Source organism: Magallana gigas, chromosome 4 (assembly GCF_963853765.1).
Source record: "Magallana gigas chromosome 4, xbMagGiga1.1, whole genome shotgun sequence".
Classification (NCBI taxonomy): domain Eukaryota; kingdom Metazoa; phylum Mollusca; class Bivalvia; order Ostreida; family Ostreidae; genus Magallana; species Magallana gigas.
This window is the reverse complement of record NC_088856.1, coordinates 22,907,754-22,924,668: the sequence shown is the minus strand read 5'-3', so window position 1 is coordinate 22,924,668 and position 16,915 is coordinate 22,907,754. Positions and strand designations below refer to the sequence as shown.

The 16,915-nt window shown below is 32.5% G+C and overlaps 1 protein-coding gene across 1 annotated transcript in view; it reads left to right on the top strand.

Moving 5' to 3' along the window:
• The window catches only part of LOC105319471 (von Willebrand factor D and EGF domain-containing protein), a 31,996-nt gene extending 15,745 nt beyond the window's left edge, over positions 1 to 16,251 (top strand). The window contains exons 10-19 of the mRNA XM_066081656.1: positions 6,752 to 6,964; positions 9,838 to 10,043; positions 10,408 to 10,708; positions 11,743 to 11,898; positions 11,999 to 12,179; positions 12,932 to 13,122; positions 13,285 to 13,545; positions 14,859 to 14,973; positions 15,389 to 15,500; positions 15,921 to 16,251. Coding sequence (XP_065937728.1) covers positions 6,752 to 6,964; positions 9,838 to 10,043; positions 10,408 to 10,708; positions 11,743 to 11,898; positions 11,999 to 12,179; positions 12,932 to 13,122; positions 13,285 to 13,545; positions 14,859 to 14,973; positions 15,389 to 15,500; positions 15,921 to 15,984 — 1,800 coding nt within the window. The 3' untranslated portion in view covers positions 15,985 to 16,251. The remainder of the gene's footprint in view (positions 1 to 6,751; positions 6,965 to 9,837; positions 10,044 to 10,407; positions 10,709 to 11,742; positions 11,899 to 11,998; positions 12,180 to 12,931; positions 13,123 to 13,284; positions 13,546 to 14,858; positions 14,974 to 15,388; positions 15,501 to 15,920) is intronic.
• The last annotated feature ends 664 nt before the right edge of the window (positions 16,252 to 16,915 follow it).

Below are 16,915 nucleotides of genomic sequence, written 5' to 3'. Positions count from 1 at the left end.
CTTCGAATGTTTTACATTTGGGCAGTTAGGATCAATTCTAGAGATAGAACTATAGTTTTGCTTATTTACAGTGGTAACAACGTTATTTTTGACAAACCAATCGTGTTAAATAGTTCGTGTAACGTGGGTGATCGTTCGTGTAACGTGCGGGATCGTCCGTGTATCAGGAAAATTGGTTTGCGTTTTTTACCGTGCGTGTTCGTGCGTGATCGTGCGGTTTTCTCGTTTTGTAACTTTTTTACGGAATGCCAGGATTTATTGTTAAGACAAAGACAAGTAGTTTTTGTAAAACAATGTGAATTTAAAACTTTTTTTTGATATAAGAACATTGACAGTTGTGAACATTCATTCTCTTTTTCGTCGTTAAATACATTTTTTTTTATTTCCATAGCTCATTCAATCCTTTGTTCGGTCGAGTTAGTTTTGCTTAATTTTATAATCAGCCTATATCAAGCATCAATTGTGTCTTGACAAATAATTTCAATCATATTAGCAAAAGCGACACGTTGAATGAAAGCGGCCAAGCTTACCCATTTCCCGTTTTAAACTAAACGATAATTCCCAACGTTTTTCTTTCAAATGAGAATACGATACGCATTGTTACCTAGTAGATTGTATACACATTTGTTTGAAATACAATTTATTTAGACACTTTAAAATTTAACATAAATAGAAATAAATCAATTATGTACTGTAAATTATGAAAATATTGGATGTGAAAAATCGAAATTCTATGGAACAAGGTAACAAATTTACCTGTATCCCGCATAATTAAATCGTACATAAGAGAATTAAATTACATAAACAGTCAACTCGTATGTAAATAATTTCGTGTAGTTTATGATTTATCGTCATTCTTATTACACGTAATTTTCTTTAACTTATGAAAGAAGTTAATATTCGTTATGGAGACAAAAAAATTAATTTGTGTGTGAATCCTTTATATTTGTGTATGGATGTTTAAAAGTGTTAAATCGTAAAATACAAAACAGTACATGACTAAAGTACATGCCGCTTTTCAATAACACACAAACATAAAGTAATACAAATTAAAGTAATACGTTTCCTTAATTCTAATCTTAAAAATTAATTTTGATTTTGCGTCTTTAATGGTGTAGAATCGTTCGGGTGTGTGTTTTATCGTTTTTGTTCGTGTATCGTGAAGATTCAGTAAGTTAGTGATCGTCCGTGTATCGTGCGTGATCGTTCGTGTATCGTGCGTGATCGTTCGTGTATCAGAATCGTGAGTGTCGTTTGTCAACAATAACGTTGCTTCCACTGTATATCCATACATATCTAGTTAAAATATCATAATTTGCTTACCTTTATCATCCTTCAGTCACCTATGTTTGATCGTGTGTACAGAGGACATGACAAAAATGTATTTCTAATACCAAAACACATTATATTATTTAGATTCACATTTTCCTTGGCGTTTTTGTGATTTCATTCCTTCTTTTATATATATATATATATATATATATATATATATATATATATATATATATATATATATATATATATATATATATATATATATATCCATTGTTTGGAGGATCCAATTGCATGGTGTAAAGCTGCTTTGTACCGCGACAGAATTTCATTAATTCGGAACAAAATGACGTTTCCAACAGATGTCAGGCACGTTACGATGTAGCGATCCACCTTAAAATGAGGATAATCACGAAACACTGAAGATAGAGTGTGTGTTTTTTCTTTCACCAAAGCTTTTAGATATAGTAAAGATTCTAAATTATTACGATTGTGACCACCATAACAAAATAGGCGCTTTAAGAAGTTTAAAGTTAAATATATAGGGAAATGTTAAAAACTACTTCTCAAGAATAAAAATGGTACAGCTAGTGAGATTTCTGAGCAAGCATTCTGAGATAGTGTAGATTTTAAACTGTTAAAAGCATGACCTCCGGGACAATACTGAGGCCTGGTGAGGTCATCGAAGTTTAACATAGAAATATGTTTGGAAAATATTTAAACGTTTTCGTCTCGTTTTAACTACAGTTTTACAATATATGAGATTACTAACATAACAAGGTAGTGTAAATTCTAGATTGTAAAAATCGTGAGTCGTAGACCAATACTTGGCCTCAGGAGGGGTTGAAAGTTCAACATAAAAGGTTTGAAAATCTCTTCTCAAGAATTACATTTTGTTTTACTTTGCAAGCATCCGCATATCAAGGTCACAGTGCCTTTTTCTCTCTTTTTTAAAATGATATATACAGAATATTCAGAACAGAGTTATCGTTCGTGTTCAACCACGTGTAAAGTGGTTAAAAATATAAACATTGGGTTGCTTAATAAAATCATAGCCATGTTTGATGCTTGTGGTGTGCAATAGCATGTTTTTAAATAAATAATGGGTTTCTGTTTTGCATAAAAACTTTGTATATATCGAGCCATTTTCAAGGAACATTCTGCATAAAATAGTATAGTCTGATTTGCTATTGCATTAAGTAAACCCAGACTTATATTACTAGGTCAGGCGCGGATCGAAAATTAATCCTCAGGGGAGATCTCTACTGAGCATGTTAATTGTCGCAACAACAGACAAAAACTATTTTTGTTTTGTTAGCTCACCTGAGCTGAAAGCTCAAGTGAGCTATTCTGATCACTTTTTGTCCGTCGTCCGTCCGTCTGTCCGTCCGTCTGTCCGTCTGTCTGTCCGTCTGTAAACTTTTTACATTTTGAACTTCTTCTCTAAAACCGCTTATCCAATTTCAACCAAATTTGGCACAAAGCATCCTTATGGGAGGGCGAATATAAATTGCAGAAATAAAAGTCAGATCTGTATTCAAAGCGGAGAAAACCTTGAAACTGTAAAAAAAGGGGGGTGCATTTTAAAAAATCTTCTTCTCAAGAACTACTGATTCCAATTCAACGTTGTTTAGCATAAATTATCCTTATGGGAAGGAAAATATAAATTGCAAAAATTAAGGTCTAATTATGTTTCAAATCTGAGTTATTACGAAAATAATAATAAAGGAAAGGCGTGTTTCAATCAGTTTAATAGCTTCGGATTCGGCATTCGGTAAAATGGGTAGACAAGACTTGGCCTGGGCAAAACAAAAGATTGGCAGTTATTAATCTGCCAATCTCATTAAAATTTCAGGATATTTGATGGACCAGTATATTTGTATTTGCTGTAAATATTGCTGCAAAATAATGCGTATTTGGAATTGACGATTGCCGATCTGCCCCGGCTTTTATTTTGCCACGGCCCAGGTTTGCGTACCCATTTTACCAAGACTCGTATTCCATACATCTAAAACGAGGTTCTTTGTTTAAAGCAGCCATGACATTATACGAAAAAGGGTCGATCTGACTATGATGAATTTGCTTGTTGTGCAACAGTTCGCGAATGAAGGGAGAGTTTTGAAACATGCAAAATGTATTTGTGCCGATTTTGTGAAGTAAATTGAGGCTAAATATTTCAATGCGTTGACAGTTTTCACACATGACGTTGGTGTTAGCTTGTTCTGATTTTCGTTTCGTTTTCATTATTTATGCTTTGTAACCTGGGAACTATCGTCTGTATTTCGTGATTTTTACGTATCAAATCAAACAGAGACTTCGGTAAATCAAACAGTTAACTGTTTACCTGCGCAAATTAAGCAAAATCTGATGTATCAAAAAAGTACTGAAATACAATTCATTCTATCGGTAATTCGGCATTATATTTTGCGTAATGGTATATTAATGCAATAGGTTTTGTTGAGATGCTCGGCATTTTCTCGAGTTTATTCAGTTTAAATAGAGTTTGATATCGCTGTCGGAAATATGTAGGTATATACATGTACATGTATATATATGATTCATTTCGAAAAAATAAATTGTGTTCTTTATTTGTTATAGTGCATGTTTCTTGTGTTTTATATAATTGTTTACAATTTCTATTTACTAACCATATTTGAGTGTTAAGCTTCGAATTATAAGCAAGATACAGAGATTTGCTCACAATTCTATGTTTGTACACAGATCTTAAAAACTAAAGATTAAAAAACTAAAAAAAATTTCAATATTTATTAAGAAAATTTTCAAAGTCTCTTCTTCCAGAAACCAACTTTAACAACTTATTGCATTGTAAACTTAACCTTTTTTAGCTCACCTGAGCCAAAGTCTTCTCAAAAACTATTAGGCCAGGAAAGCTCAAATTTGAGTGGAAGCATCCTCAGATAGTGTAGATTCAAGTTTGTTCAAATCATGGTTCCCGGGGGTAGGGTGGGGCCACAATAGGGGGATCATGTTTTACATAAGAATATATAGAGAAAATCTTTAAAAATCTTCTCAAAAACTATTAGGCCAGAAAAGTTCAAATTGAAATGAAAGCATCCTCAGGTAGTGTAGATTCAAGTTTGTTCAAATCATGATCCCCGGGGGTAGGGTGGGGCCACAATTGGGAGATCAAGTTTTACATAGGAATATATTGAGAAAATCTTTTAAAAATCTTCTTCTCAAAAATATTTGGCCAAGAAATCTCAAATTGGCATGTAACCATCCTTAGGAAGTGTAGATTCAAGTTTGTTCAAATCATGGTCCCTGGGGGTAGGGCGGGGTCACAATGGGGGATGAATTTTTATAGATAGAGAAAATCTTTAAAAGTCTTCTTCTCAAAATTATTAGGCCAGGAAAGCCCAAATTTGAGTGGAAGCATCCCCAGATCGTATAGATTCAAGTTTGTTTAAATAATAGTCAAGGGGTAGGGTGAGGCCACAATGGGGGATGAATTTTTACTTAGGAATATATAGAGAAAATCTTTAAAAATCTTTTTTAGGGTTTAAACTTGTGTAAAGGCATCCTCGGGTAGTGTAAATTCAAGTTTGCAAAATCACAGTCCCTAGTGGTAGGGCGGGACCGTGATGGCGGTTTGAATTTTTACATAGGAATATGAAGAGAAAATCTTTAAAACTATTCTGGGAAAGTGTTCGGTTCAAAACTCAGTACTTAGTGTGAAAGCAAAGGTTATGCAGATTTAAGTCTGATGAAACCATGATTCCCTAGAGAAAAATGGGGCCATGAAATGGGGGAGGGGGGGGTATATAGGAATAGAGACAAATCTTCTTACAGGTACAACAACAAAAGGGGCTTGGTATTTACCAAAAAATAAGAGGTTGATAAAAATTGGCAGATTTTCAATTTTTTTTAGCAAGATCTACTGTACTCAGTTGTCAAGATATTTTGATACTGTAATGCTAATTTGATCAGAATTAAGGCAATTTTTGCTCAGGTGAGCGATGTGGCCCCTGGGCCTCTTGTTACATTTATTTCTAGAACACAAGCTTAGTACAGAAATAAAGTTTTGATTTTAAAACTTTTTCTATGACCCCCAAACTAGTATGTGAATTTTAGATAGCTTCAAAATGATCATGGTTGGTAAAAAATACTGTTTTTTTTGTCTTTGTAAAATTGAAGAAAATTGTATTTTTGTGCGTCAATATGATTCCCCGTAAATTGTAGACCAGGACCAGTAGACCTCTTGTAAGACCAGTTTATCAAGAAAATGTCGCATGTTGAATGATTACTGTTGTTTTGAATGATTACTCTTTTTTTGGAAATGTGTAAATAGATTAACTTGCAAAGTGTTGCCCTGTAATTTTTGGGTTGGATGATAAGCACTGTGATATGACGATTTGTTTTATGAACTGAATAACGCCAATAACAATGACTATGAAAATATGGTTAATAGAGGAGCGTAGAGTGTACATCAAATCTATATAAGTACTTGTTGATGCAGTTATAAGCCAAGTAGTTCCGTTGATCAAAATATGCTAAATGATAACATAAATGTATGTTTAGGGACAGAAAAAAAGAACTATTATAATGATAAATATCTAGCACTTCCATCTTAACAACAATCTGCTATGGAACACAAGACACAAGATAGTTGAAAGGGGAAACAAGTCTATCAGTTAGTGGAACACATCAGTGTAGAGAAACATTTTCTGCTGTCGGTGAACCAGTAGAAAAACCAGTTAATCCATTACTAGATTAATTAATAAAGATGAGTTTACTACATCAGTTCATTGCAACAAATGTAAATTCCTGTAACTTGCATTAGCAATGAAGGATGTGCAGCCATTTTCTTAGTTATGCCATCGATCAGGAATAAATTTTCTTTTTCCAGTAGGCTACCGAATTTCGAAAATAAGAAAACTGTTCTAGTGCACTCTGACAAAATGTCAAGATGTCATTGAGGAAAAATATATTTATCTCAATTCAAAACATTATTGTTTTAGCAATACCCTCATATTCTGATCATGAAGACTGTCAAAGAGATTTGTCAAATTTGACGTCATTTAAATTTACTCTTCGATTTGACTTCATAAACCTGTTTTGATCAGAGTTATGGCCATTGGTGCTGAATGTTATCAATGTGACGCTAAAGCTTTTTGTTAGAGAATGTATTTACATGTTTGGTATAAAACAGAGAGAGCCATTTTCTTAGACCAAGACCTCTGTCCCTAAGGCAATTTAGTTATCAATGCCCATCAAAACAGTCTTACTCGCCTTTTCCATGGGCTTAGTTCACTTGTTAACACACCACGACATGCGAACACATATATCAATATATAGCATGTTTGCCTCTAGCAAATATATAAATTATTTAAATTCGAATTTTATGTTAAAACATTTGAACTATTTTTTACATATAGATTAGTAATACACTAAAATTTTTATATACTTTTATATATTTTATTTTGATTTAATAAAATGTTTTCTTTCTTTATTTCTTCAGATTCAAATGAAAGTAACACCTTGTAATCACGTAAAAAATAAAACCTATGAGCATATGAATCAATGCGCATGTGGAATTGCAGCAAGGTCTTCCTCAGACGTATACATCATTGATAGATGTCCAGAAACGGTCCCTTCCTACTTCGGATTTAAAAGCTGCGTAGAGGATATTTTGAATGTAATGAAAAGGGCCAACAACGAACATGACTATGAAGTAATTCAAACCATTTTATGAATTATAAGAATCAAAAGCACATAATCAGTTATGAACATTCAACCTATGATGATGTTTTTTTCCTTAACAGATCTGATTCACTGGTAGTTAAATGCAGATTGCACCAATTAATTGATATGAGTTTTAAATTCAAACTTAAAATTGAATTTCTTAATAAGAATAAGGTGACTGCAACTACTAAATATCAGATGAAAATTAGGGTTTCGAGTTTGTTTATACCCTGTGTTATATTTATTACATTAAAAAAAACACACAAGTGATAATGGAGAACCTTGACGGTACCTCAATTTATATTCAATACATTCATTATAAAGAAAAGTAATGATATGTCTTTAAAAAGCGTAATGCTATAGGTTCTATATATAAAAGTGCAAATGTGTTGGAATTTTTCAAGGTGGATCACTTCACCAAATAAGTGTAGGAAATTTTTGTTGCATGCATTTATTACAATATACGACCTTAAAGTAAAATTCTCAATTTTTCAGAATTGCTTTTAAATGACAGTCTTACTTCAGATAATGACGTTTTTGCTGATTCGTAGGGATGTAATTTCGTGGATGCGTCGGTTACTGTTTCAGCATCAAAGATAACTCTTTCTAAAATTGTTTGAGGATTTCAATTTGTAGGGGAGGGCTACCCACGTATACCACGAAAATTGAACCACCACGAATTCTAATGATTCCACAGTATATTTATAACTACAGGAATGTCGAGTAATCTATTCTAATAGATTTTTATTCAGTCTGTTTTAAATTCTTAAGAACTGCAAAATTTGATTTTGCCCTGCCATTTTATAACATTGGCATATTTTTGCAATGTATTTAGATTAAAGTGCTCTCAGGATCAGACATTATCTATGTAACTCTTCTTTTACCAACGACTTGTTTGAGAAAAAAATAATGGAAGACTGACCAATATTCGTTTATTCTAACCAACATTAAAGGTCACAACGTGTTTTGCTTTGTTCAAATTCTGATAATGACAATTCCCCAGAAAAAAATAATTGTTTACTAAATATACAAACAACACATGCATGAAACTCTATTCTAATCAGGAGGTGATGATCAATTACCATCACTGAGTCGGGTTATCGGAGGATGCAATGCTGCAGTCGTTCACAAATGCAGTTAATTATATTAGACCGTGTGGAATGTTAAATGACAGGATAAGTAATGAATCTGACCCCAATGTATCAGATTAGCGACAGAAAAGGTTGATATCGAATTTCTGCTGGGGAGGGAAATTTGGGCTTGATCGGTGTTGACAGGTAAGGTAACAAACTGCAAATTTGAAAGTGCATTACACAGTGATAACAATTTAATGCTATGTACAGTGAACAAATGTTTCGGATATCAATCAGGCAAGTCTCTTAAAATGATGTTTAACTTTTAAATGGGAGATGGGGTGGGGGTGGGGGGTGGGGGTGGCGACTTTTAGTTTTAAAGTTAATTGCTTTGGTATTGGCATAATTTATTCTTTAACAATAGTTAGAGCAGTGCTATACATGCATGTCATAAGTATTTTTGTGTGTTTGGTCATCGATTTAATTAATCAAATCTGAACAATCGGTCAGTTGTCATATATATTTTTTCATATGATTATTCCTTAAACATTAAAATTGCATTTAATTTTTAATATCTAAAAGAAATCAATAAAAATTCAATCTTAATCTAAGAAAATGAGAAATAGAGAAATTTTAAAATTTGAGGCCAAAATTTTTCGAAAAGGCCAAATTAAGGGCCAGGCCGAAATTGGAGGCCATGCCACAATTTTGGGCCAGGCCAATTTTAATGCCAAAAGTGAGGCCGCCAGGCCAATGGGGCCAGGCCAGGCCAGGCCAGGCCAGGTTTTAGAGTATGCCAAACCAAACTGCTGGATTAAATAGCGCAAAAAATTTGAAAATTTAACCGATATTTGTTTGTGAATGAGATAAAGGAAGGAAGTTGAAGAATTAAAAGAAATATTGATTTACTTCAAGAATCTTGGTATAAAATATCCTATTTGAGGGATGTCTTTCTTCACTTTACTACCTTCTAATTTTTCGATATAAAATACATTATATAAATGCATTACAAGTATACTCCGTACATTTAGATTAACCTCCAATGCAAGTCTTTTACTGAAAATGGTTAACGTTTATAGCAAGCCAGTAGGATCAATTCAAGAGAGCGAACTACAGTTTTATATTCATCACGCATATAAAGTTTAGATGAACATATTGTATTTTATTACCGTTATACTTTATTACCGTATCGAATGCATGATCGTGCACAACCGATGACATGGGAAAATTGCATTACAAATAAAGCTGTAAAACAGTACATTATTTAGATTTTACGTTTTACCTACTTAAAAGCTGGTACTCAACGTTAGTTTAAAGCTTGATACATAAACAAAATTGACATATTTTCTAAGCGTTTTGGTGATTTCATTACATAACAAGAATTTTATCAACCCGGAACAAAATGGCGTTTCAAACTGATGTCGGACATGTCGTGACGATTTCTCATTCCACCTTGAAGTAAACTTTTATAAGAGCATGCTTCTCTAATGTGTCGAGCCCATGTACCATATAATATTGTTATTATTAAAAATATATAGTGACAATGAGTGACACAAATAATAACACTTAAATGCATAAGTCAATGATTTAGTGAAGCGGGTAAGCTTCTTACATGTTATTGGTTTGTTTTAAATTCAATCATTTTTATCGTATTAACAACTCCTTGCAAAAGGAAATGTGATAACTTTTCTATTATCCTAGGTATAGCGATATGGTACTTTTGTTTTATTTTTACTTCGTACTTTAGATTAATAGCTTCTATAATCTTACATATGTTTTGTTTGCTTAGATTCACTTTCCATCAGGGACTAGTATAGACGTAAGCCTGAAGTATTTTGCTTCTAAGATACGGACCTTAGAACTACATATGCATCCATCTATTGCTGATGAACGCCGGTCCCAAGGACTCTGTGGCACGGTCGGAAAAGATAAACTCTTAGATCCAAATAATGTTGACTTAACCTCAGATCCAAAGAGTTTCGCACTATCATGGAAGTATGTTATTTCACGTCATGTTTCTTTTCAAATATATTGATCACGATTTAATGTACTGGTTATGTAATGTTTTTCAACACATAATGCATTACAAAACTTATGGCAATAAAATAATTCTTAACTTTAAATGATTTAAACTTTTGCATTAAAAACACATTTATTACAGGAAATTTACTAAACTCATTTTAATGATAACTACATCTTAATAATAATTTATATATATTATATTAAAAAGATTAGTCTTGTTATCCTTAACATGCATGACAATATGACAATTTCTAAATGATTTTATTCTTATATCATTTTAAATATCTCTATTGTTTACATGTAATATTTTTTTATGAAGCCCAAATAATTTTTTTAGGGTAGCCGATGCAGACAATATGTTTATGATGTCGTTGGAAAGATTGCAATCCTTTCCAAAGACACAGAAGGCTCCAGATCTTTGCATATGTGAAAAACCATCTCTTTTATCAGGAACCATAAAAAATACTGTAACTTGTACTAACTCAAAGGGAACTCTTATAAGTTGCGAAAAGGATAAGATGAAACCAGTGCAAAAGGATGTTTGTTACGAAAGACATAATCGTCGGAAAAGATCTGCAAAACACTCGTTTACATTCGTACCAAAAATTGTAATAAAACCTAAATGGAAGAGATCAAAGGTTTTCTTTTTTTAGATACACTCAAAACATATAGACACGTATACCGTGTCTTTCTTTCTAGTATCTGAATTATTTTTATTAAAGAAATAGCATTTTTCCTCGATCAAGAATAGGGTTCACCTAAAACAAAACAGTAGAGTAGTTAAAATACACTTTTCCTTGATTTATAGTTTATGTTTTTAGTAAACTCAGGTGACCTATTGCTATCCGTTTTCGTCCGTCGTCGTGCGTCGTGCGTTACATGTGTTACAATGTTACATTTTTAACTTCTTCTTAAAAACTACTAGACTGTTTGTTACCATTTTTGGTGTGAGGCATCTCTATGGTAAGAAGAATCTAAATTGTGAAATTCTTGACTCTGCCGCCCCTCGTGGGGCCAAATATGCAAAAAAAAAGCCAAATTTTCAAAACTCTTCCCTACTCCCACACATGTGAAGAAAAAACTGGTTGCAGGGTTATGATATCCATGAAGCCCTCTACCAACATTGTGAAATTTATGGCCCCTAGGTCAGGAGTTCTGGCTCTTGGGTAGGGCGAATATGGCAATATAGTGTTAATGCATATAAGCTTTTAAAATCCTATTCTCTATTTTCACACATCTGTATGAAAAACTGACTTCATAATTATGTTTAAGGAAGTCCTCTATTAAAATGTTAAACTGGAGTATGGGTTATGACTCTAGGGCAGGGCCAAAATGGATGTATAAGTGTTAATGCATATAATGTTTAAAAATTATCTTCTTCACTCCCACACACCTGAAAGGAAAACTGAATTCATGATTTTGTTGACCAGATCTTGAAGTTTTTTGCCAAAATTATAGGTTTCATAGTTCTTTTTGAAAGATTTCAGACAGGTAGTGGTCGTTGTTACAAATTTTTAATTTTTCTACACTTTAATGAAACCCAATTAAATGAATAAATGAGACTCCAAGTTTTTGTATGGGTTATTTGCTACTCAGGTGACCGTTAAGGCCTATTGGCCCCTTGTTTAAATACATTAAGAAGTGATTCTATGGTGTTTTTTTTACTTAACAGAGAGCTATTTCAGTCAGCAATATTGTTATGACAAAAGCTCAAGCAAAGATCTGGTGTGAAAATTACATGAACAGTTCTCTTGCATTTTTGGCATGCCAAGACATTCCAAACACCAATAGCACAAGAGCTATAGAAATATGTATGCTGGACATTTTAGTAAGTGGTATTTAGTATCAGATTTTAAATGTCTATTTTTTTCATATCTAGAGTATATTAAATATGCATGTTGATGATCATTTTCTCTTACAACAATCAGAGCACAAACTCAACTGTTTTTGCAACTGCTCCAAGGGAAAGTATGAAAGCCAGTTGTTTAAAAGAAATTGCTAGAAACGACACTCTCATGAATGTGACCAAAAATGGTGAAAAATTAGCAGAAAAAATTTTGTCCATCACATGCCCCGGGGAGTGCAGTGGTCACGGGGTTTGTGTAAAAGGTGCTGTTATACCGTTTATATTATCTAATATCAAGGAGCATGGTCACGATTTTCGTCATATTTTCTTTTCTTTTTTATTGTTTTCAATGCTTTATTAATGCATTTTAATGATCAACCGAAATTTGAGTGTAAGCTGTTTACTAATAAGCAAGAAACAGAGTTCATGTTTTTGTTAGGTAAACAAGGCTTGTATTATGTTTTTGTTTACATTGATTCAAAATAACGGTCAAAGTTATTTTCAAAGCTGATTTGTCTATTTGCAAATTCGTTCTAAACATAAGTAAACACTTCCTAGCGTTTGTCCCATTCACTTTAGGTCCAAACCTGAATTTTGCTTTGCAACATGTAAACAAAACTATGCATTGAGCTTGTTTTACATAACAGAGAATAGTAAGTTTTGTATGCTCTACGATTGACTCTCACATCTTAGTTGACTGTTAGAAATGCATTACTGAAGCATTGTAAAAATGTGGATAAAGTCTTACAAAAACTCTTTTAAAAAGTATTGTTCAACTCAAACTTAAACTGAAAACATATAGCATCATTATGCATGTTTGTAAAACAAAATAAACAAAAACTACCAAGTTCACCAGTGATTTCATTCTTTAAAATCAGTTTTAAAACGGCAAAATAACCAAATTAACATGTACATACTAAATAAAATTGTTGTTTTTGATGTATAACTAGACAAAACATTATTGATGCAATCATTTACTGAGATCCTTTCAAACCATTAAACTTATTTTTGCTAGGAGTATGCCAATGTAATGATGGTTTTGGTGGTGGGGATTGTTCTGTTGACATCAATGAACCCCCTCCAGTATATGCTGTCAACTACGAAACAGGAGGATTATGTGATAAATTGTTTTGCAAAGAGGCAATTGTGGATGGTGACCTTTTTCTTGACAGATCTGGACTAACTTGTAAAATGCAACGATTTGAGGTATTGTTGCTGTATTTCTTTAATATTGGAGGGGGGGGGTGGTCCATGAATTCGTGTTCAATCATTTTTCATTATATTGAAAAAAAATATATACCCATGTGACATAGAATGACATTTTTATTACATATTTTTATGTTAGATAAATGTAGCTTATCGTTATAGATGACAATGAACGGAACATCGTTGGAATTAGAGACCTCGTATGTTCCTGGAAGTCACAATACACTTAGCGATATTCGATGTAAATTTCCTCGTTCCATCTCAAAAAGATCAACATTGTCTTCCGTGGGTTTTATTACTGGGTATAAGATAGCAGTGAGCAACAACAATAAAAACTTTAGTGATGCCCATGCTGTATACATCCTAGATTCAACATGCCAGGACACATTGAATGTATCAGGGCAGCTACGATTTGCATTAAAGGTACAGTGGTAGCAACGCACGATTTTGATACATGTACACGAACGATCACGCATGATACACGAAGGAGCACGCACGATACAAAGACGATCACTTATATACTGAATTTTCACGGCACACGAACGGTAACGATAAAACACACAAACGAATGATTCTACACCATTAATTACGCAAAATCAAAATTCATTTTTAAGATTAGAATTAAGGAAACGTATTGCTTTAATTTGAAATACAATATGCTCGTATTTTATCGAAAAGTGGCAGTGCACAGTAACCATGCGCTTTTTTTTACGAGTAAACAATATTATGTATCATTTAAACACAAATTCTTTTGGTCTCCATAAGGAATATTTGCTTATAACAAGTTACAGAAAATTTAGCGTAAAAAACGAAGATAATGCATAAACTACACAAAACTGTTTACATACAAGTTGTTATTTATGTCATCCGATTCCCGTTTGTACGATTTATTTATGCGAGATACAGGTAAATTTGTAACCTTGTTCCAAAGAATTTCGATTTTACACATCCCATATTTTCATAGTTTACGGTAAATAATTAAATTTTATTTATTCTAAATTTTAAAGCGTCTAAATACATAGAATTCCTTCCGAATGTGTATACAATGTGTCAGAAATGAATGCGTATCGTATTCTCATTTGAAAGAAAACTTCGGGGATACTTGTTTCGTTTTTTAAATGGGGAATGGGTAAGCTTGGCCGCTTTCGTTCACTGTATTTCTCCTGCTAGTATGATTAAAATTATGTGTCAAGATACAATAGATGCTTAATATAGGCTTGTTACAAAAGTATGCAAAACTAACTAGACCAAACAAAGGATTGAATGAGTTGCTGAAATACTTACTAAATGTTTTTAACGACGACAGAGAGAATAGTTTAAAAAGATCAGCACTGATATGATACAATCTACATGAATGTAAGCAATTGTCAATGTTCTTCTACAAAAAAAGTTTTCAATTCACATTGTTGCATTGTTTAAATAAAAAACTAGTAGTCGTTGTTTTTAGAATAAATCCTGGCATTCCGTAAAAAATGTTACAAAACAAAAAAAAAACGCACGATAACACACGGTAAAAAATGCGAACTATTTTTTTTCTGATACACGCACAATCCTGCACGTTACACGAACGTAACCCACGTTACACGAAGTATTAACACGATAAGCTTGTGAACAATAACGTTGTTACCACTGTAAGAGGAAATTTAATGTTTAATATTAATATTCTATATGCTCTTTATCAATATTCAATCTTTATTTCCTTATATTGTGCGGACTCTTTTATTATTTTTTAATAGCCTGGCTTCTGTTTCATCCATGGTTCATGTGTCCCTGATGGTGTTCAAAAGAAATGTTACGAGTGCGACATCCGACAAAACAAATTTGAATGGACATATCGAGAGACAGAAAAAGGTATGGCTACATTCTATTTTTTAAATTCAAACAACGTCTTTAACAACCAAATAAGGGTACAATTTATGTATGGAAGACAAACACAGTCAAACATATGGGTCTTTTTTTACCTGATCTGATCTCAAAAATAGTATACAGACGTGTCTAATGATGTTAAACATATTCCCTTATTTACAGTATATGTATGGCAATACGGACCAAATTCAGAAGAATCAATTATGCAGCTTACTAGGTTTATGTTATTTAGCCCAGTAGATACCAACCTTTATCTAGAACCTTTCGATATTTGCACTTGCAGTTGATAATAGTTATTTTCAAATTACAAAGTGAACATTATTTTTTTAAACATATTCGCCGCCCCCCCCCCTTTCCATCTAAAGTTATATATTACCTTAAAGACACTTTTATTTTTTAGGCTGTACAAAAGAGGAGAATTCTCATTTGTGGGTAATTGGAGTGGTGCTTGCCGTTTTACTTTTGATCTTGATTGGATTGGTGTTCTTTTATATCTTAAAGAAAAAACACAGGTAGGTTTCGTTTAGATCCCACATTAGAACTATCACTGGGTTATTGCAATGAGGTTAAATGGATATGGAGTTGGTACCTTTCAGTCATGCAAAATTTTCCCCATCAAAATGAGGTGAAATGTTTCCGATATTCTATTTTCCTGATTTTTGGATATGGCATTGGATTTCTTTTGAATAAAAACACATCTTTTATCTTTTTAAGATTTCAGCTATCTCTCATATTTTCGATTTTTATTATTTATAACGAATAATGCATTTAGATATTATAAAAACACAATACCATAAGTAAGATACGGAACCCTTTTGGTTTCCATGTGTTCTAATTTTCCTAAATTAAATGCTGAGAAATATCATTCAGATATTTTTGTAAAATATCACTTATGACTGGTCATTATCACATTTCTTTGGTTCTGATTTCAGGATTGTCCAGGACAGCTTCGGGATGACAAATCCGCAAAGACAAGCTTCAAAGTATTCCAAGTGAATGACATAACATTAATAACTGACAAAAAAACATATATAGAAATATGTCTATTCTGTGAGCTTCATGCTACTCTTTTTCATCAATTTAACGAAATTTTAATGGAGTTAATAATATACCAAATCGTTTTAAAACATGATTATCTGTTCAATCACGCTTGTTTTATTTAGTGGTCTAGTTTTAATTATATTGTCCAACACAGAAATTGATTCCAGTACATTTAATGTTATACAGATTTTATTTCTGAAATTAAATGATTTGTTTTCATCGTATTCATGGAAAAATTAAATCTTAACTTAAAGTGATCGTTTGTTTTGTATCGGTGTCTGTTAATTTTACAAAAGAGTCTGTTTAATTCATATTTGAGTTGCAACTAACCTTCACCTCAATAAAAAAAATGTTTAAATAACAGGGGTATATGTAAACAAAAGCATAAAACTATGCTAAAAATACATAGATATAATAATCTTACTCTCCTCACACGTGGAGGAAAAAAGATTTTGCATTGATTTGCCTCGCAAGAATATCTTAACTATCAAATTACTCTGAAATACACAGACATGTTAGGTAAACCATGATTCACTACAATTTAGCATTTCTATCCGGTTAACATAATTTGGTCGCGGGGCGCGGGGATTATCAAACGAGACGCAAAAAGAAGGCATGTTTAAAATGTGCGCCGAACTTAAATTTTGCTGCTTTAGAAGCCGATTATAAAAATGCAAAATTCTCGATTATCTGTAATTCTAATGTAAATTTGAAACATTATTAACGAGATTAAGACATGAATATTATATCAATAATCAGTTGTCAGTTTTAATCTATAAAAATATAATGGGACAAAAGTCACAATATTATTAAAATGCATTATTACAACGCAATTTCTCGTTTGGTGAACGCAAAAAATAAGATCGAATGTTCATTACATATACGA